General features: G+C 44.0%; 1 protein-coding gene across 2 annotated transcripts in view; it reads right to left on the bottom strand.

Annotated features, from left to right (window-relative positions):
- The window catches only part of DEPTOR (DEP domain containing MTOR interacting protein), a 137,282-nt gene that overhangs the window by 87,577 nt on the left and 28,801 nt on the right, over positions 1 to 20,904 (bottom strand). For both annotated transcript variants that reach the window (XM_019806265.2, XM_002925531.4), the window contains exons 2-3: positions 4,649 to 4,827; positions 3,487 to 3,610 (exon numbers count right to left, since the gene is read on the bottom strand). In XM_019806265.2, coding sequence (XP_019661824.1) covers positions 3,487 to 3,610; positions 4,649 to 4,827 — 303 coding nt within the window. The remainder of the gene's footprint in view (positions 1 to 3,486; positions 3,611 to 4,648; positions 4,828 to 20,904) is intronic.

Raw genomic sequence — 20,904 nt, 5'->3', positions numbered from 1 at the left:
CTTCTAGGTTACGGATATGTATCCTGCTCACACAGGTCTCATTTGAAAAGCAAAAATTGTACCGTTTGGGAGAATATGAGTTATGTTCATGTGCTGTGTGTCTGCGGTGTTTGGATCCAGGCAGAATTAAGTGAGAAATGGTCAGCCCCTCCCGGAGAGAAGGCGTGCCTTATTCTAGGCACCTTCAGGCCATCATGAGGGTTTGACGAAAGCTTGTTGATGAAAGTGCATTGTGCCTTGAATGTGCTCAGATGAATGGCTCAAAATGACAAAGTCCAGGCACGGATCCAGGGGCACACACCCTCCTTCTTACGCTTCCCTCCAGGTGGCAGCAGACGAGCAACAGGACCTGCACATGCTCTGAGGTGGGCCCCGTCCTGTGTGCCTTATACATCCTGTTAGCACACTTAAGCCCCACGAGAAGTCTGAAGGGTCAATACCCTCAATATGTCCATCTACCAGGAGGGCAACTGCAGGCACAGAGAGGCAAAGCCACTTGCCAGGGAAGCACAGCGCCAGGAGTCAGAGTCAGGCAGCCTGCTCCTGGGCTCTTAACTTCTGTGCTGGGCTAAATAAAACAGGGATCATTTATTTATATTATGATTTACTACTCTACGAGCAGCAGCTAACATTTCTTGGGTGCTCACTCTGTGCCACGTGCTGCACTTAGCAATGTGCAGACTGTCAAATCCTCCCAACAGCCTTTCCAAGGGAGATTGGCCTTCCCTCCATTTATGACTATAGATCAGTGAGGTTCAGCGGCCAACTCAAGGTCGCGGAGCATGCCAGTTGGAAGGTTGCGATTGGAGAGCAGGGCTGTGTGACTCTGAAAACCACACCCACTGTCACTCACTATGCGGAGGACTCCTGTCACCAGCTCTCCCATAACCTTCCTCATGGTAGGACACCCTGAACGGGCCAGTTTTTACCCCTTAACCAGTATTCGTTTCAGTACCTCTGAAATAAATTACCGGGAGCAACATGGATCCTAAGAGGTGGAAGAGACACTGAATTTTAGTGTTGAAATACAGCTTTGTCCACAACCTAGCAGACTGAGAAATACCTCTACAGGTTAGAAAGCCAGGTGCCCCCAAATCAGCCTGGTTCAGCAAAACCCCAGACAGAAACCACCTGGTTTCACAAAGTTCTATTAATAACACAGAACAAACAAGCAAGAGGAGAGCGCAAAGGAAATATTGACAATACCGCCAGCCCCCTAGAGCGGGTGGTGGGGTGTGGGGGGCAGCAGCTTACACACCTGCTACCCTCTCACGCTGTATCGCCGTCACACAGAAATGACCTGATGGCCTCAGGTCCCAGGTGCTCCTTCTGAGAAACAGGGTGGTGACGTCATATCCCATCTATTTTATATTGTATTTCATATTGTTATTTACTACTCTATTATTTCTATTATTATTTACTAGTCTTAGCCTATTGAGAGAATTCAGATAAAATTATCTAGTGGAAGTGCTTTGAGGAGCTTAATTTACAAATAAAAGATACTGTTTTTATCACATTTTACATAATACCATATAGATTTATCTCTCTTTTTTTGGTTACAATATCATTGATTATGTTCCCTATGTCCTTTAGTGCCTAAATCTACAGGTAGATTCATCTTGAAGAAAAATCACTTTACTTTCCTTCTCCAATGTCTACCTGGAATATTTTCAGTCAATTTTACAGAAAACTCCATACCAGGATATTTACAATCTCTGTGTCACATTTTAAGATAAACTACATTTTGAAGAAAACATTGATTTCATTACTTTAATCTACTATATAATATATATAATTATATATATATATATTAATTAAACAATACTGGTTCAAGTAGGTAAACTGAGCCATCATTCCAAAGGCCCTGAAGTTTGTTCCAAGTATGTTCCAGCAACCAAGTATAGGGGCCAAGACTGCGAGGTGGCGGCTAGTTCATGCAAGGTTAAGTACCGATTAAATTACTTTTCCTAGTACTAATTTCACAAGCAGTTTGGAGAAATAAGTTTACTTGGAAATTGAGATACTGAACACTAATGACTGGAAAGCCAACTGCACCCAGAAAAAAGTCAGCAATATCGATCCATGGAAATGACATGTATGTTTTTGACAANGGGAAGGATGGGGGAACTGGGGGTTGGGCATTAAGGAGGGCACATGCTGTTATATAAGACTGATGAATCACTGACATCTACTTTTGAAACTTATAAGACATTATATATTAATTAATTGAATTTAAATAAAAATAAATATAAAAAGAAAAAAGAAAGAAAACAGCAACAAAACATACACACACACTCAGATACACAAAAGGAGGTGTTGATGGATCCCCTCCATTCAAATCCACGTGAGTCTGGGAGATGAGGGATTTTCTACACTTCAGTTTAGAAAGCAAGTGGTGGGAGAAGTAGCACATACGGGGCATTAAGTGGTTGGACAATACCAGCTCCAGGTGGTCATCACTATCAGACTAATACCTGAAATGGCTATCATCGCTGGGGTCTGACAACATACCACAGTCACTAAGCTGAATATTTAAGTACTTGACACCTTTATTCTCTTAATTCCCACAACAGCACTAAACACCTAGGAGGTAGTACCATCACCACTGCTAGATCATAAAAGAGGACACTGAGGTTGACAGAGCTGAGGTGACAGGGCTAGAATCAAACTTACCCAGCTCTTAACCACCACGTTCCTTAATCTGACCCCCCAGACCCACCTCCCCATGCACCAACCCACCCATCACAGAGTAGGCTCTTTTGTGTGATGAATACCTATTTTCAACTCCCTCAAGCCTTGAAAGGAAGCCAGAGTTAAGGAGAGGGTGTTTGCCCCTGCACTCCTTTCCCTAAGGACTGCCCTGGAAAAAAGAACGAGAGAGGTGGGATGGGAAAGAGAGGACAGGAACAGCCGATCAGCTCAGAGACAGACCACTGGGGAGATCTGAGACCCAGCAACAGAATACTCCGGGGCTACGATGCATTTCTCTCTTCAAAGAACGAAGACATTATTCCACTTAGACCCTCCTGCTATCAGAAGTTCTCTCACTACTCATCTCTTGACCCGAACTTGAACTTCCCCTGTACTTGAACTGTCTCTCCAGCCACTCACAAGACTAAACCTCCAAGTTATACAATAGTATTCAAAAGAGGAAATAGGCAACTGCCTTACTTGAGGGCAAACATCAAGCTCCAACCTTTTTGTTTATATTTCTGGAGTTCTGTTAAATAGACTCCAATATAGAAAAAAAATATTGAAATATTTTCTATTTAAATAAATTCTTTATTAAGAATCTTACGAAATCGACTTGATTTCTGGCAAAGAGAAAAGCAAATGAGTGATCGAGTTTTCCCCTATTAAAAGGAACACTTATGTAACCATCCCACATGGAAGAGCCAGGCTGAAGTCAGAATGATAAAAGACTGAAATAGCCCTGCTTCTCTCCACAAGTTAAGATCACAGTGGGGAATTTCATGCACGACATACTTCTCATACAGCCTCTGTCCCCTCATGAAGGCCTTCACTTCATTGTCCAGCGGGAAGGTGCCGTCATCTTTTCTAAAGCGATAGAAGAGTTTGACGTCCTTGAACTCCTTATGCTCGTCGCACACTGAAACAATATACACAGAGAGGCAAATAAGAAAAAAAAAAACAATCTTATTTAATTCCTCAAATGATGTGAGAGGCTAATTAAGACTTGTTTTATTACCTAATTTCTGAAGCACACTACTCTATGATTTAGTCCATGTATTTAGCATAGTACGTGGAATAGAGTAAGTGCTCAGTGATATTAGCTATTATCATCACCAACACCATCATTATCTAGTAAAAGGGTCACCCAATTCAATACATCATTCATGCCACAAATTCTTCTTGAGCATACCGGGGCAGGCATCAGCCGCAAAGAATATGACGTCCAGGGAGATAAAGAGAAATGTCAACATGTAATTAACATATGGTATGAGGGGGCAACGAAAGAGGTGAGGGGATACTGCAGTGCGAGACCAAAGAAGGAGTAACAAGTAACCCCAGTAAGCTAGCTGCAGGGAATGGATATTTCTCTGAAGAGCTTGCATGTAGGCAGAGACCTGAAGAATGGCTGGAAAATGGGCTAGAGTGAAGAGAAAGGACATTCCAGCCCAAAAGGACAACAGCATGTGGAAGGTCTTGGTCAGGGTGAGAGATTTCAAGGAGATGTGTTCATGGAACCATCGAGGGTAACAGAAAAACTTAGAAACCTCTTAAATGCCCATCAGCAGAATGGGTAAACGTACCACGGCGTAATTTTATATGGCATGCATAGCAGTGGAAATGAGCAAACAAGAGATATGCCATCAACACGGATGAATCTCACAGTGTGTTGATCAAGTTGTAAAAGAATAAACATGCAGTTTTATAGTGATGTAAAGCAGTGACAGCAATATGATACCTTGCTACGAGATGCCTATATAGAAAGGAGGAAGTATGAAGAAGCAAATGGAAATAAACCCAAATGCCTCTTGGAGGAACGAGGGGAATATCACTGGGAGAGATGCACAGGAGACCAAGCATTTTCTTTCTTAAATGGGTGGGTTCACATCTGGAATAGAAGACATGGTCCTTCGTTTCCTCTCAAGTTACCTCGACTGTCGGTGGCCACCTCACTCACCGTGATGAATGATGCCCCGGTCTGCTAACTTCTGCATAAGTTTGATTGCTGTCTCTCTGTCGGAAGCCTCTTTGTGCTCAATCAGCCAGTCAATCAGCTCTTTTGCGACAAAGCAGTTTGGGTAGGTTTTGAGATGATGTCGCCTATCTTTAATAACCTTTTCTTCATGCAGCCTGAGCCTGGAAAGAAAATTTGGCAATCACTTTAGGAATTTAAACGACAACACAAATCATTAAGCCAATCCCAGAGCTCAGGAATGAAGTGGAGCCTTCTAAATGTATCAGAGTGCCATTCACATACCTGCATGTCAGTGCGGGCTTGTGACATGGTCAGAGCCCAGAGGCCCCAGAAAGCAATTCTACCCTCAGATCTAGAGATGATACAGGTCAATGGGAGGGGAAAACAACCCTGAATAAGCTAGAGTCCTCATGCCACTTGGGAGACTGAGAAAAGCTTTCTCGCCCCTGCTCTGGGGAATGCCTTCACTTGATCCCTCCATCAGTAGGCTTATGGCTTCAACCGAACAAGCAAAAACTCTTAAAAACTTGCTGACTCCAGGAACTTCCTCTTCCTCACAGATTACTCAGGGTCCACCACATCAGCATTCGTGCATTTATGTAACAGATATGAATGAGTGTCTACCGCCTGTCCGTTAGGTATTTCCAGACATTAGAGACCTATGTCAGAAAACAGCACAAAGATCCTGGCCTTTGCCCATCCTGCTTTCTATAGGGGCAACAGCTAATCCTTCAGTGAGACTTACTAGATTCCAAGTGCTGATCGGAGCACATTCCATAGATGTTCACAACAACCTCATCAAAAGTTATTATTACCATCTAGACTTTTTCTTTTTTTACAGCAGAGAGAACCTCAAAGAGCTTAAGTGACTTGCCACACAGCTAACAACTGATGAAAATTAAATTTGCACCTGATGGTCTCACCTCAGAGTCTGACTTCCCAACTGCCACATCGGGCTGCCTCTAGCCAGGGAGGGAGAAACAAAATATCTGGGAGAGAGAGATTAAAGCCGTGGGACAAGCACAATTTATTTACAGGCTGTTGGATTAGCATGGAGAAAAGTGGTTGACAGAGAGCCTTCCCTTACTCCTTTCAGGGCTCGGTGACCTTTTTCCAAAGGAGTCTTAAACCTGTCTTTTTTTTTTTTTTTCCTTTAAAGGCTTCATTCATTCATTTGACGGAGACAGAGACAACCAGCGAGAGAGGGAACACAAGCAGGGGGAGTGGGAGAGGAAGAAGCAGGCTCAAAGTGGAGGAGCCTGATGTGGGGCTCGATCCCATAACACCGGGATCACGTCCTGAGCTGAAGGCAGACGCTTAACCGCCGTGCCACCCAGGCGCCCCTAAACCTGTTTTTAAAATTTTTTTTTCCATTTGGTTTCCTTCTTTTATCAGCCTGCATGTACTTTTTGATTCACAAGGGTTTGAATTGGGTGAAACACGAGGTCAGCTTTCTTCCTGCTTTGCCCACATGGTCCTACGCTCCTAACCTCATATTCTCAACAGTGTTCGGAAATGAGAGTGCCACACGAGTAAATCACACAGTAACTGTGTGTGTGAGGCAAGAGGCTTACTGTTTATTTTTTCCTCTGTGAAATGGAGGCAATTATGCTCACCCAGTCCGTGGTCATGTTGAGACTGGGCGACATAATGTCCATTAAGCATTGGCACCCAGCACAGTGCCTGACACAAATCAGGCCCCAGCCTCCTTTCTTCTACACCCTAAGGAAGGAACTAGACTATACTCTTGCCTGCTTTTTGAACAGAATTCACTTGATGAAATGTAAGGGGTTTTGGTATCCCAGGGGTTGTGAGAATAAGTTGGGAGCATACTGGGCTGGGGCTCTGAAGCTTAGAGCTCTTTCTTGCTAGACTACTGTTATAGCCTGAAGTGTGTTCCCCCCAAATTCATATGTTGAGGCCCTAACCCCTGGTACTTCAGAATGTGACTGTATTGGAGATAGGGTCTTTTAAAGGGTAATTATATTAAATTGAGGTCGTGAGGGTGGCCCTAATCCAATATGACTAGTGTCCTTATAAGGAGTGGAGATTAGGACACACTCCTGTACAGAGAAAAGACCATGAAGACACATGGAAATGGTGGCCACCTACAAGCCTAGGAACTAGGTCTCGGACAAACCAACCCTGCCAACAGCTTGATCTCAGATTTCTAGCCCCCAGAACTGTGAGAAAGTAAATTTCTGTTGTTCAAGCCACTCCGTCTGTGATACTTTGTAATGGCGGCCTGAGCTGACCAAGACAACCAGGAAGTGCTAAAGCCTGGAGGCACCTAAGTAGTCTGCAGACAAAGTGCTCAGCTGGGACGTCAGCAGGGAGAAGGGAGAGGGGGAAAGAAATGAAAATCCTAACACCTGTAAACTGCATAGAAAGGGAAAAAACCACGTTCATTGCATTACTACTCTATGCCCAGTATTATACTAAGCACTTTCACCTCTGCTGACTTAATGTCTATGGCCTGAATGTTGCATTCCCTCCCCCAAGTTCATATATCAAAATGCTAAACCCTAAAATGTCCGTTATGAGGGCAATTGGGAACACAAGACTAGGAATAAGAACACTTGGCTCTCGTCCTGACACTGCCAGTAATTCCAGACGATCAAACTTCTAAGCACCAGAATCCTCCCTGTTAAAATGGGGATAATTATACCCATGGTGATGACCTCATCACATGGTCACAAAGTTCACTAATAAAGATAAAGCAAGCATTTGAGCCCTTACTATGCGCTAGACACTCTTTTCACTGCTTTATTGATATCAATCCTCATGGCCGCTCCCTGATGCAGGTAATGTTAAAACCACAAGGCCAATGTGGAGTTGTAATTATTAATAAAAAATAAACAAAGCCTAATAAAAAAACACGTTCACATAGGCGTGCTAAACTCTCACATGAATCCTTCTAATTAATTCAGTGACAATGACACTGAGTAATTTGTTTAACATGCTCAAAGTGGCAGAACGCGAAACATTAATTCTTAGACGTGATGTCTGTCAGCAATCCAAGAATAATGAAGACCAATTTATTTAGAAGTTGAAACATGGAACTAGCTACCATATAATTTGGTGGCGGAGGAATATGTTATGAGCCAAAAGAGGAGTTTCAGCTCCTATAAACTTTCCAACTTAAAAAAAATTATTAGGTAATGTTTATCTTTAAATACTACAGAATAGAACCTTTCAGTTACTATCCTTTCATGAACCCAAGCGTGGTGCTATTTCTTGAACATTCTTGATTCCCACCGATTCCCACCCTACACGGAGGGGAGAAGACTCTGTTCCTTCAGCCCCACCAGGGCCTGGTATATTTCCATGTTTAGAAAACTGAGCAGTCATCTGATGGAGGGGAAAGAACTCTGGTTCCAGGATTTACTGATCGTTTTAGACACATTACTGCAATTAAAAATGTTCAATAATGGTGATAGCATCTTTCTTTATTTCATAGTTAGAAATACAGATTTCTAAAAATGACCATTACAATTGTGCATCCTTGGGGGAACCTGGGTGGCTCAGTGGGTTAGGTGTCTGCCTTCAGCTCAGGTCATGATATCAGGGTCCTGGTATCGAGCCCCACATCAGGCTTCCTGCTCAGAAGGGAGTCTGCTTCTCTCTCTCTCTCCTTCTGCCCCACCCCACCACTCCTTCTCTCTTTCAAACAAATAAATAAATCTTTAAAAAATTTTTTTAATTGTACAACCCCGAAAAACTATCCCAATAAAAAGATAAAATTCTTTACACTGCAAACACATAACCAAGTGTTTCTGCGTAGCATTGTGGGCACTTAATATTTGCTGAACAAATAAATGTCCAAGGACACTAAGAAATGATGCCATTTTCAAAAAGGTAAGGAGGCTTCTCACTAACCTGATAGGAATCCCCACCTCACAACTTAGTAACCATCTATTACTGTGGAATTTATCTAAGTCTTTTTAAAAAACTATTTATGCTTTCCATTCCAGGGTAATCAATTTCCAAAGTTTTAATCCCTGTTGCATGTGTATGGGTGCTTTTCAAAAAAAAAAAAAATTTCCTTTTACTTGAACTAAACTTACCCCTTATAGGTTTTCATTAATATGCCAATATGCATGGAGCTCTCCACAAAGGGAATAGAGTAAGGAATATTTCAACGTCTTAGGGAAAAATGGACATTTTGAGTAGCTAAGCCCCTCATGGAATAGAAAGACTCTACAAAATGCTGAGCAAGGGGCTAGAAGCCACACTTCAAACGTGGCATGCTGCCCGGACAGGTCAGTCACATTGTCTGCCATGGCCGACATCCCCTTCGATTTAAAACTGCCTTTCACACCTTACCCAACCCTGGCAGGGTTCACAACCCTGGGCCTGTTTTCTTTCTGTGTGGGGCAGAGCCTGGCTGAAAGAGCCCTTGACTTATGGCAGCCCCTGCACATACATGCCCATGGGCTGTTCAGTGAGATCAGAGGCACGAGATCTTACCCAACTCAAATGACATAATCAGTGAAAGCCAAGCAGAATGGCTCCCTCCAAGGTTTAAACTAGAGCTGAAGTTTTCAAACTCGATTTGTGACACTGAACACTTTGTTCAAATGGAACTCACCTCAATGTCAATGTGTAAAACAGAGCAATGTGGGCTGTTCTGGCTAAAAGGCTGGTATTTCCTGGTTCTCCCATTCGGTTCTCCCACATACACCCTCCGTATTTCCAAGACTATTTCCATGGAATTCCTAGACCAAAGGTGAACAATCCCCAACACTAGAAGACGCTGAGGAAACTGGCCAACCAGGAATGAGAGGGGAGTGGGGAGGCCAGCACAGCGAAGCTAGGAGGTGAGGAGAAAGAGGTGGCAAATGAGGGATAGCAAGAGAGGCCTGTCCCTGGAGTGCCTTGGTTCCTCAGGTTTTCCAGTTCTTCTTCCACGCTATGCCCATCCTAATAATAACAGAACAGTACCAATCCCTTCAGGGGCCTGAAGAAGCCTCAATTCTCTGAATCCAAAAGAACCACACCTACTCAGGCTCTAAGGAGGCCTTCCAAACTTCCTCACCTCTTTCTCATCTCCCAACCACAAACACACCCGCCTCGAAGTCTGGACACACTGGACTCTTCCCCATACCCTGCGCGTACCATCACCTCCCATGCCTCTGCTCGAGACAGAGACCCTCCTTCTGCCTTAAATAATTCAAAAAATCGTCTTTGCTCTTCAGCATAAAAGGCACCTCCTCTGTGACTGTTCCCCCAGACTTCGAAAGCCAGAGCACCTTCTTTCCTCTCTCCTGTGCTGTTTTAGCGCCATGAGTAAAACATTCATCCCACTGTATGACAGTTAGATGAGGGACAGGATACTAAGGGAGAGTTGCTTATTTATGGTGTAATTCTAGTGCCTAGTGCATAGTAGGGGACAGATTCTCATTGATGTGAAAAATCAATTAGTTCATACAATGCACTCAGTACTAAGAAGGCATAGGGCAGAACAGTCTACTGACTAACAGCACAAATCGATCCACACTGAACCACTGGGGAAAATAACCATTTCTATTTTAGCTGCATTTTCAATACCACTGGCTAAGGAATTTAAATACGAAAATCACCTTCCCGTCCTTCATCTCAGACAGTTGGTTCACAGGCTTTAGATTCAAGGTGATTTTGTCATATTCTATTCCTGTCCAGCTAACCAGCTGCTGGGCTTACATCAGACAATTTCCTCTTCTAGCCCTAGGAGAACAAACATTACTGAGAGCAGGGTGTTAATAATCCCTGCAAAATTACCCTCCATCTGATAAGAAATGCAGAAATTGTTTTTCGAAAAATAGCTTGCAGAGAACTGCACAGGTTGTGGGGCCCAGGGAACAAAGGGGGGACAGAAAGCACATATTCTCATTTAAAAACAGCGTCATAAATCTCAGCCAAAGTAAACAGTTTAATTAAAAAACACAGCAAGCCAAACAGTAGGGCTGACAGTGTGAGCCTTGTGATTTGGGCAATAGCACTGACATAGATGTGCTGTCAACCAAGCTGTTGTCTTTCCCAGATGTTCAGTCAATATCTCTCCTCGAGGATCAGAGAACTCAGAGAGAATCACTCTTGATCACCTACCCCTGAAAGGACCTGAGTCTAAAAGGGGTGAGAAAAAAAGACAGGAATAAATGAAATCTAACCTACTGCATTTTCTTTTAGTGTTTGAATTGACTTTACGATTAAAATTTTATTTTATTTTATTTTTTTATTATAATATTTTTTATTATATTATGTTAGTCACCATACAGTACATCCCTGGTTTTTGATGTAAAGTTCGATGATTCATTAGTTGCGTATAACACCCAGTGCACCATGCAATACGTGCCCTCCTTACTACCCATCACCAGCCTATCCTATTCCCCCATCCCCCTCCCCTCTGAAGCCCTCAGTTTGTTTAAATGATCCAAATAATACGTGTTCGTGGTAGATAAAAAGAAACTCAAATAGGTCTAACACGAAGCTGGGTATTGATCATGAATTGGTAACTGTCGAAGCCAGGAGACAGGTGCATGGGGGTTACGCCTGTATTTACTTTGATATATTCAAAATTTTCCTTGACCCCCACTTTTCAAAAGAAGCCAATGTTAATAGTTGCTTATGTATTCTTGCAAAAATCTCCTATATACACATGCACGGCTATGTTTATGTACATTTCAATGTAAAATGGGATCATAATATACATTTCAGGTACTTTTGCTTCAGGAAGATGCTTGAATTCTCCCAACCTGATCATAACAACAGAACAAATACACACAGTGATAGGAAGGAAAGAGCATAAAACAGGTTAATGCCAATAGAGTACATGTGATTCTGGAGAGCCAGAAGGAATTGGTGTCAGATCTCTCTCTCTCTCTCTCTCTCTCTCTCTCTCTCTTCTCACACACACACACACACACACACTGCATGCACACTATGCAGAAAGGTGCAGTGACCACCTTCAATGACAGTGATGGCAAATGTTCCACCAACAAGACCCCTTTGCAAGGCTCTGAGAATCAGGAACAAAGGGAGAGCCATCAGTTTGACCCAGAGCCCTTCCAGGCCACATGTCAGGTCAGTGCAAACACAGTCCTGTAAGCTGTGTGTCTTGTCACCACACAACTGAGATGGGAAGCACACCCATGAGGGAAGCATGTTTGATTCCAAGTCCTACATATCATACACTATATTTGAGATCTTGACGATGGTGTATTAGCAGAAATAATAACAGTTATTTCACATGTGAACAGAGCCATACCCTATCAGAGCTGAGCCTAATGATATTCCTGTGATTAGGAAGGCACTGTCATATTCATTTGACAGATAAGGAAGCAAGTTCAGAAAAATTAAAGGGACATGCTCAAGTCACAATTTGATCAGGAGCAGTCAGAATTGAACCCAGATCTTCTGATTTCTACATTTAGAAAGCGTTCCACGACATCGAATTTTAAATGCCAGAAGCATCTGTCTTCTGCCTGTTTTATGCTCATGTAGACTAAGGAAGAGAAAACGCCAAGCGTCATGGAAAGGTGAAAACTTATGCAATTTATACATCCTACAGATACTGCTACCAATATAAATACAAATGGGGCTCACAGAAGTGCCCACAAAAGAAGTCATCACACTGTCTTCATGTCTGTATTGAGCCAATGTGGTATAATTAAGATGCCACTCCTGGGGTGCTGGGGAGGGCAGGAAATGGAGCTGGTGATTTACACCATCCCATAGAGTAGGCATCAGTTCATAGGGGACCTACAACAAACCCTTTTAATGACATGTGCCTAATAGCTCACGAGGCCCTTTTAAATCTTTCATCTCATCTGGGAGATAAGAGGTAAATACAGGATCAAGACAGGAAGGTCCCTATGTCAGCCTTCCTTACCTCATTAGACCTGAGATTTTCACTGAGTTCTTCCTCCTGTGGGCTTTTTCCTACGAGGTCTCCTGTTCTAAAGGAACAAAGAGCAATTGCATCAACATCCCCAGCTCTGATCTCTTTCTCTGATAAGTCAGAAGTTCTTCCTGCCTGCAAAGCGCCTTTCCAAGAAGCTCCAAGATTTTTTTTTCAAATAGGTCATTATTTGTTTACACCACACCCAGGCATATCAGGCCTCTAACTGCCATTTTACAGGTGAAGAAACAAGCCCAGAATGGCCCATGGAACTCACTAAGGACACGGAGTGACTCACAGGACCGGTACTGGTTACTGAGTCCACGGAATAGGTAGCAGCAAGTGGGGGATAAGAAAGTATAGCTTTCAGGTAGGAATAGGACTCTGGTGCATTAGTCAGCAAATGAACTTCCTGCTCTTCTCATTCACGATTTGTCCTTCATTCAGAGCAGAGCTGTGGAGCCAGACAAACTGGGGTTCAAATCCAAGCTCCATCCATTATTCGCTGTATAACTTTGGACAAAGCATTCAACTTCTCAGTACCTCAACTTTCTCATCTATAAAATGGGCATAATAATGCATGTCTCATACTGTGAGGATTAAATGAGAAAACTCTATGTAAAGTGCTTAATAAGCTCTCAGTAAACCCCAATCCTTATTGCTGTTATTATTACTATTATGTGATATATTTCGTCATCGGATTTCGCCAAAAGCACCCTCAAGAAGCCACTAAGTATGCATTTCAGTTACTTTTTAGAACAAATCCAGGCAGTCCTCAATTTGCTGACCATTGTTTTCCAGTATGGGTGCAGGCTTTTGCATTAAATTTGCTTAATATCTCTGGGAGTGAATCAGGGAACAACTGGGGCAAATTAGCGATTTTATCTAAGTCTAGTTAAGCTAGACTTAACTGTTCCTCTTCGTTCAAGGACGAGAAAGAGCTCCGCATCTGGGGTGGCAGGTAAACACAGAGGAAAGCAAACGTGAGAGAGCGCTCAGTCACTCCCTGAAAACACACGGAGGCCTCCCTTCCTGCTAGGTCTACCAGAACTAATCTCACCCCTTCTATGCCCTCAACCAAACTGATAACTAACTGACTTGTTTTAACAGGAAACAACCTTGGGCTATCCAGTCCAAGCCCTCCCTGACATCACTGTTGGGCAGATGGGAAAGCTGATGCTTAGAAGTTAGGTGACCTGCCCATGTTCGACCCACTGGAATGTCAACTTTGGCCTCCTGACTTGAAGCAGACTCTGCTGAACTCCGTGGGACGGCCTGGAAGCAGTGACTGATGCTACTCCAGCCCTTTCCTGAGGAGTAGTCCACTGATGGGCGAGCTGGCCTAGACTCTGTGACAGCCTCTCAAGTCACCTGTTGTCACACCCAGCCTGTATGCCCTCTTGAGAAAGACACTGCATTCCAACAGCACATTTAGTGTTGGAAACTGAAAACTTCTCAGAGAAGAAACTGTCTCAGGGCCTATTTTATACATATAGAGAGAGAGAGAGAAAGAGATGAAGTACAAAGATCATGAAATAATAACTAAATATTGTTCACTGGACCCCCGAGTGGAATCTACAGAATACCAGCCAGGTACTCTGTGGACTGGGGGTGGACAACAGAGATTGAGAGATTCAGGTTAGAGAAGGTGAGGGCAGTGATGCTCAAAGAAAGCCTTTACTGAGATCACCGGAGGGCTTGGTAACCACAGAGCGCTGGCCCCCACCTGCTAAGTTTGTAATTCAGTAGGTCTGGAGGTGAGCCCAAGAATCTGCATTTTTTCAGGTTTTTTTATTTATTCATTTGAGAGACAGAGAGTGAGAGTATGAGCAGGGGGGAGGGTGAGAGGGAGAGGATGCAGCAGACTCCCTGCTGAGCAGGGAGCCCAATGTGGGGCTGGATCCCAGGACGCCTGGATCATGACCCGAGCCGAAGGCAGATACTTCACTGACTGAGCCACCCAGGCGCCCCAAGAATCTGCATTTCTGACAAAGGTCCAGGTGATGCTAATGCTGTTCTTCAGGGAGCACACTTTGCAAACCACCTGGGGTGGAGTGAGATAGAGCCAACATTGTGTTGCGGAATCCAAAGAAGAGAGTAAGGGGAGGAGGCAGGGGGACAGTGACCATGAGGTGAGCCCTGAGCCAGCAGCCTTCCAGGGCCCGGTGTGGGCCAGGTGGGACATACTCGCAGGGAGTCTGTTTCCAGGCACTGGAGTGTCCCCCCCCAGGGAATCGGGAACCCATGAGTCTACAGCCCACATCTTGCCAAAAACCCGTAAAAGGCTGAGAAGTGAACTAGCTCCCAGTTCAACCTACGATGTGATTCTTAGGGCCCCTTCTTCCTTTAAATGTCTCCCCTCCTGCTCACAGATGCTCCTTCCTCCCTAACGAGGAGCACAGCTGTTTATCCAATACAAGGCATAAAAGCATTTTTTTTTAAGACAGGTCTTTGGCTGAGGAACAGGTGACAAGCTGACTCATATTAAAAGGAATCGGTTAAGCAGCCAGTCTCAATGATGGCATGGTATCTCTTCCCATTTTGATTGAGAGGAAGTGTAAGTAGGAAGGTGCATGACGACTTTGAAGGAAGAAGAGGAAAGAACTGGTCTGGCTGGTGAGAAGGATGCTCAAAGCGGAAGCCGGACTCAGAAAGCAGACCTCACAGTCCTCACAGGCTGGGGGGAGGAACAGATGCCAAGTACTGTGCTGGCCCGGGGAGGAGTCAGGCCACCTAACCTGTAGTGTGTGCCGTTTCTGTCCAGGTAATGTGGCCCCGGCAGGGAGGACTCTTAACCGAATTAGGATCTGAGCTTCCTAATCAGAAACGTGAGGAAACCGATGAGATGATTTCTAAAAATCTCTTTCAACTCTAACTTCTCTGTTTTTTATGGACACCCTGAAGAGCCCCCAGGGTAAATCCTCACTCACAACATCAAAATAGAACAGGCCGTTTGGGACACATTTTGTACTAAAAAGAGTTACCGCAAACCACAAGGCCTGGGAGCACGAAACAGCAATTTCATTTCCTCTGGGCTTCCAAACAAGGATGAACGTATCAAAGTGAATCTTGTGCTAAGCGTGCTCTACACACAGTGTCTAGGGTCACAATCACCTATATTCAGCTCACGGGACAGATGCTGAAGCCCTCGGAGTGCCAGAGGCTTTGGGTGTGCAGGTCTAGGACATGAGAATACAACATTTCTCTGGGTTTCAAAGTACTTTGAGGGCCTCAAAAGTGTTATCGGGGGAGGGGGTGCCTGGGGGGCTCTGTCAGTTAAGCGTCTGATGCTTGATTTCAGCTCAGGTCATGATCTCAGGGTAGTGAGATTGAGCCCTGCATCGGGCTCTGCGCTGAGTGGGGAGTCTGCTTAAGATGCTCTCTCTCTCAGGGCACCTGGGTGGCTCAGTCGTTAAAAGCCTTCCTTTGGCTCAGGTCATGATCCCAGGGTCCTGGGACAGAGCCCCACGTTGGGATCCCTGCTCAGGGGGGAGCCTGCTTTTCCCTCTCTCTCTTCCCTTCTCCCTTGCTCCTGCTCTCTCTGCCTCTCTCTCTCAAATAAATACATAGAATCTTAAAAAAAAAAAAAATAGATGCTCACTCTCCCCCTCTGCCCCTCCCCCCACTCGCACATGCTCGCTCACTCTCTCTCACAAGTAAACAAATCTTTTTTTAAAAAGTGTTATCAGGGATATCTGCAGCTATTGTGAAGGCTGCTTTCAGCTACGGGGCTTCTAAAAGATTTCTCATCCAATATACATTTACTGAGCCATAACTGCATACCAGGCATAGCTGGAACAATTGCTCAGGGTAAACTAGTTTCTGTAGTTCAAGACCATGTAACTGAAACCAGCATCATCTCTTCAAAATGAAAAGGTTGTATTCTATGTATGTAGGGTGCGCGTGCACACACACACACACACACACACCCCAATGTCTCCATAATATGTTAAAGCTGAATCTATCCAATTATTTTCCTCTCCTTTTATTTCCTCTGTTTTAGCCCACATGTATCACCTTCATTTCTGCCTCTGTCCCTATATGTATCCTATTCCTTCTGCAGAATATGTTCCGTCGTTTTTCCTATCCATCCAGTAAAGTCTAGCTCAACTCCACCTTCCTCCATGACGTCTTCTCTCATCTAACCAGATCCGATCTCATTTCCCTGACTCCATTGTGATCTATTTTCTACAATGCTCCTGTTTATCCATATATTATTATTTTCTTCTTATTTGCATTAATGCTTTTCAACTACACTACAAATTCTATGCTTACAGAACTATTTCATCCCTCCTGCATATGTCCCAGAGCATCTGGGACAGGGCCAATGGTAAATGATACTCTGTATAAGGGTCTGGGTTCCCATCTTTGTTTTCAGCTAGACAGAAAGACACATCAGCACAGTACAGAATGCAAAACTTGCTTTGGCCCTTTAGTGGCTATGTAGACATCCAGGTTGCAAATACTCAGCAGTACTTCAAAGCATTTCTGCTATTTCCTTTCCATTAATATGAAAGAATATTTGGACCACATATGTGTGTGTTTGGTTTCCCCAGATAAGTAATGTTCAATGATTTTTTCTTCAGAAACAGACCACACCCGGGCGCCTGGGTGGCTCAGTTGGCTAAGTGTCCAACTCTTGATCTCAGCTCAGGTCTTGATCTCAGGGTCGTGAGTGGCTAGGTGTGGAGCCTACTTAGAAAAAAAAAAAGAGGGGCCCAATAGCTGCCTACTACAACCTCCCTGTACTTTTTGAAAGCTGTAGGGTATGTACTGATCTCTCAAAAAAAAATCAATTAAAAAATCAGAATTACAGCCTGGGAGTTAAGATGGTGGAGGAGTAGGGGACCCCTTTTTCAGCCAGTCCCCTGAGTTGAACTGGATAGGTACCAGACCAGCAGGAACATCCATGGAATCAGCCTGAGATGCAGGAAGATACATCTGGATCTCTACAAATGAACATCTCCAGCGCTGAGTATTGAGGTACGAAGTGGGGAGCCGTGAAACCGCACACAGATATTGGAAGATAAACGGAAGGGGGAGGGAGCCTCCGCGCTTGGGTGCCGGGAAGCGGTAGCCACCTGCACGGGGAGCGGCCAGACTCGCGGACCGGCACCTGCAAGATAGCAGACTGAGACCGTGAGCCGGAAGTGCACGCCTCCAGACTGAAATGGAGCTCCGGTGTGCTCACTGGAACCAGACTGAGACTGGGAGCTCCGGGAGCACGCGGGGGCGGCTGGCAGCATTAGAAACACAAAGGACAGAGACACGCAGGCCCTGGAAGTAAGGGCTGGGATGCTGGGTGTGGGGTGCACATCCTGGGATGCTGCAGGGTTGAGCAGCACCAACAGTAACAGAGTTAAAGTGGCCAGAACATCAGTGGAGNGGGGTTGGAAACACAAAGGACAGAGACGTGCCGGCCCTGGAAGTGAGGGCTGGGACGCCGGGTGTGGGGCGCACATCCTGGGATGCTGCAGGGTTGAGCAGCACCAACAGTAACAGAGTTAAAGTGGCCAGAACATCAGTGGAGTGTGGTCCCGATCCCTCTGTTCTGAGACAGAGGCTGAGATTCGGCCACTGCTGCTCTGACTCTCAGAAGAGGCACAGCAAACCACCAGGGAAACCTGCCAGAGAACAAAAGCCTGGAAATACTGGCTCACAGTGTGCCCATCCCCATCCCCCCTTGCAGGGGACACGGAGACTCTACCCAAACAGGGTTGCCTGAGTATCGACGCGGCAGGCCCCTCCCCCAGAAGACAGGCTGAAAAATCAAGAAGCCCACATCCCTAAGATCCCTATAAAACAAGGGCGCACGGCCTGGGTCCCGGTCAATAATTTGGGCTCTGGACAACCCCTCAACCTCTCCTCATCAGAATGACGAGAAGGAGAAATCCTCCCCAGCAAAGAAAAGACAATGAGTCTGTGGCCTCTGCCACAGAACTAATGGATAGGGATATAACCAAATTATCAGAAATGGAATTCAGAGTAACAATGGTCAAGATGATGTGTAGACTTGAAAAAAGTATTAACAAAAACATTAATGAGAATATAGAATCTCTAAGGGCGGAAATGAGAGTGAATCTGGCAGAAATTAAAAAATCTATGAGCCAAATGCAGTTAAAACTAGAGGCTGTGATAGCCAGGGTGAATGAGGCAGAAGAACGTATCAGCGAATTGAAGGATGGGTTAGTAGAAGAAAAAACGAAAATAGAATCTGGACTCAAAAAAATCCACGCTCAGGAATGTAGGTTACGGGAGATTACTGACTCAATGTAACATTCCAATGTCAGAATCATTGGCATCCCCGANTACGGGAGATTACTGACTCTATGAAACGATCCAATGTCAGAATCATCGGCATCCCTGAAGGGGTGGAGAAAAACAGAGGTCTAGAAGAGATATTTGAACAAATTGTAGCTGCAAACTTCCCTAATCTAGCAAAGGAAACAAACATCAGTGTCCAAGAGGCAGAGGGCCCCTCCCAAGCTCAGCCACAACAAACCTACGCCATGTCACGTCATAGTGCAATTTGCAAATATTAGAANGATCCAAGGATACAGTATTGAAAGCGGCCAGGGCAAAGAAATTTCTCACGTACCAAGGCAAAGGTATCAGAATTACGTCAGACCTGTCTACACAGACTTGGAATGAGAGAAAGAATTGNCTTTATCCAGCAAAGCTGTCATTCAGAATGGATGGAGAAATAAAGACCTTCCAGAATCGCCAGTCATTGACCAATTTCATGACCATGAAACCAGCCCTACAGGAGATATTAAGGGAGGTTCTATAAAAGTAAAAAGGGCCCAACAGTGATACAGAACAGAAAGTCACAATCTATAGAAACAAAGACTTTACTGGCAACATGGCATCATTAAAATCATATCTCTCAATAATCAGTCTAAATGTAAATGGCTTAAATGCTCCCATAAAATGCCACAGGGTTGCAGATTGGATAAAAAGACATGACCCATCCATTTGCTGTCTACAAGAGCGGCATTTTGAACCTAAAGATACATTCAGACTGAAAGTAAGAGGATGGAATACCATCTTTCACGCCAATGAACCTCAAAAGAAAGCTGGGGTAGCAATTCTCATATCAGACAGATTGGATTTTAAACTAAAGACTATAGTTAGAGACGCAGAAGGGCACTATATTATTCTTAAAGGATGTATCCAACAAGCGGATATGACAATTATAAATATATATGCCCCCAACAGGGGAGCAGCAAGATATACAAGCCAACTCTTAACCAGAATAAAGAGATATATAGATAAATATACGTTAATAGTAGGGGACCTCAACAATCCACTATCAGAAATAGAGCACCCATGCAGAAAATTGACAAAGAAACAAGGGCGTTGAACGCCATACTCGACGAGTTGGACCTCATAGATATATATAAAACACTACACACCAGAACCAAAGAATACTCATTCTATTCTAATGCCCATGGAACATTCTCAAGAACAGACCATGTTCTGGGTCACAAAACAGGTCTCAACCAATACCAAAACCCTGAAATTATTCCCTGCATATTCTCAGACCACAACGCTCTGAAATTGGAACTCAACCACAAGGAAAAATTTGGAAGAAACTCAAATCCTTGAAGACTAAGAACCATCCTGCTCAAGAATGACTGGATAAACCAGAAAATCAAAAATCAATTTAAACAATTTATGGAGACCAACGAGAATGAAAACACAACAGTCCAAAACCTATGGGATACTGCAAAGGCGGTCCTAAGGGGAAACTACATAGCCATCCAAGCCTCACTCAAAAGAATAGAAAAATCTAAAATGCAGTTTTTATAATCTCACCTCAAGAAGCTGGAACAGCAACAGAGGGACAGGCCTAATCTACGCACGAGGAAGCAGCTGACCAAGATTAGAGCAGAAATCAATGAATTAGAATCCAGGAGCACAGTATAGCAGATCAACAGAACTAGAAGCTAGTTCTTTGAGAGAATCAATAAAATTGACAGACCACTGGCAAGACTTATCCAAAAGAATAGAGAAATGACCCAAATTAATAAAATTATGAATGAAAAAGGAGAGGTCACAACCAAAACCAATGAAATTGGAAGGATTATTAGAAACTTTTATCAACAGCTTTATGCCAATAAATTAAGCAATCTGGAAGAGNATGCCAATAAATTAAGCAATCTGGAAGAGATGGAGGCCTTCCTGGAAACCTATAAACTGCCAAGACTGAAACAGGAAGAAATTGATTTTTTAAACAGGTCAATTAATTATGAAGAGATTGAAACAGTGATAAACAATCTTCCAAGAAACAAAACTCCAGGCCCGGACAGTTTTCCTGGGGAATTCTACCAAACATTCAAAGAAGAAATAATACCTA

This window comes from Ailuropoda melanoleuca, chromosome 9 (assembly GCF_002007445.2).
Source record: "Ailuropoda melanoleuca isolate Jingjing chromosome 9, ASM200744v2, whole genome shotgun sequence".
NCBI lineage: Eukaryota > Metazoa > Chordata > Mammalia > Carnivora > Ursidae > Ailuropoda > Ailuropoda melanoleuca.
The sequence above is the reverse complement of the archived record's forward strand: the minus strand, read 5'-3'. Positions and strand labels throughout refer to the sequence as shown.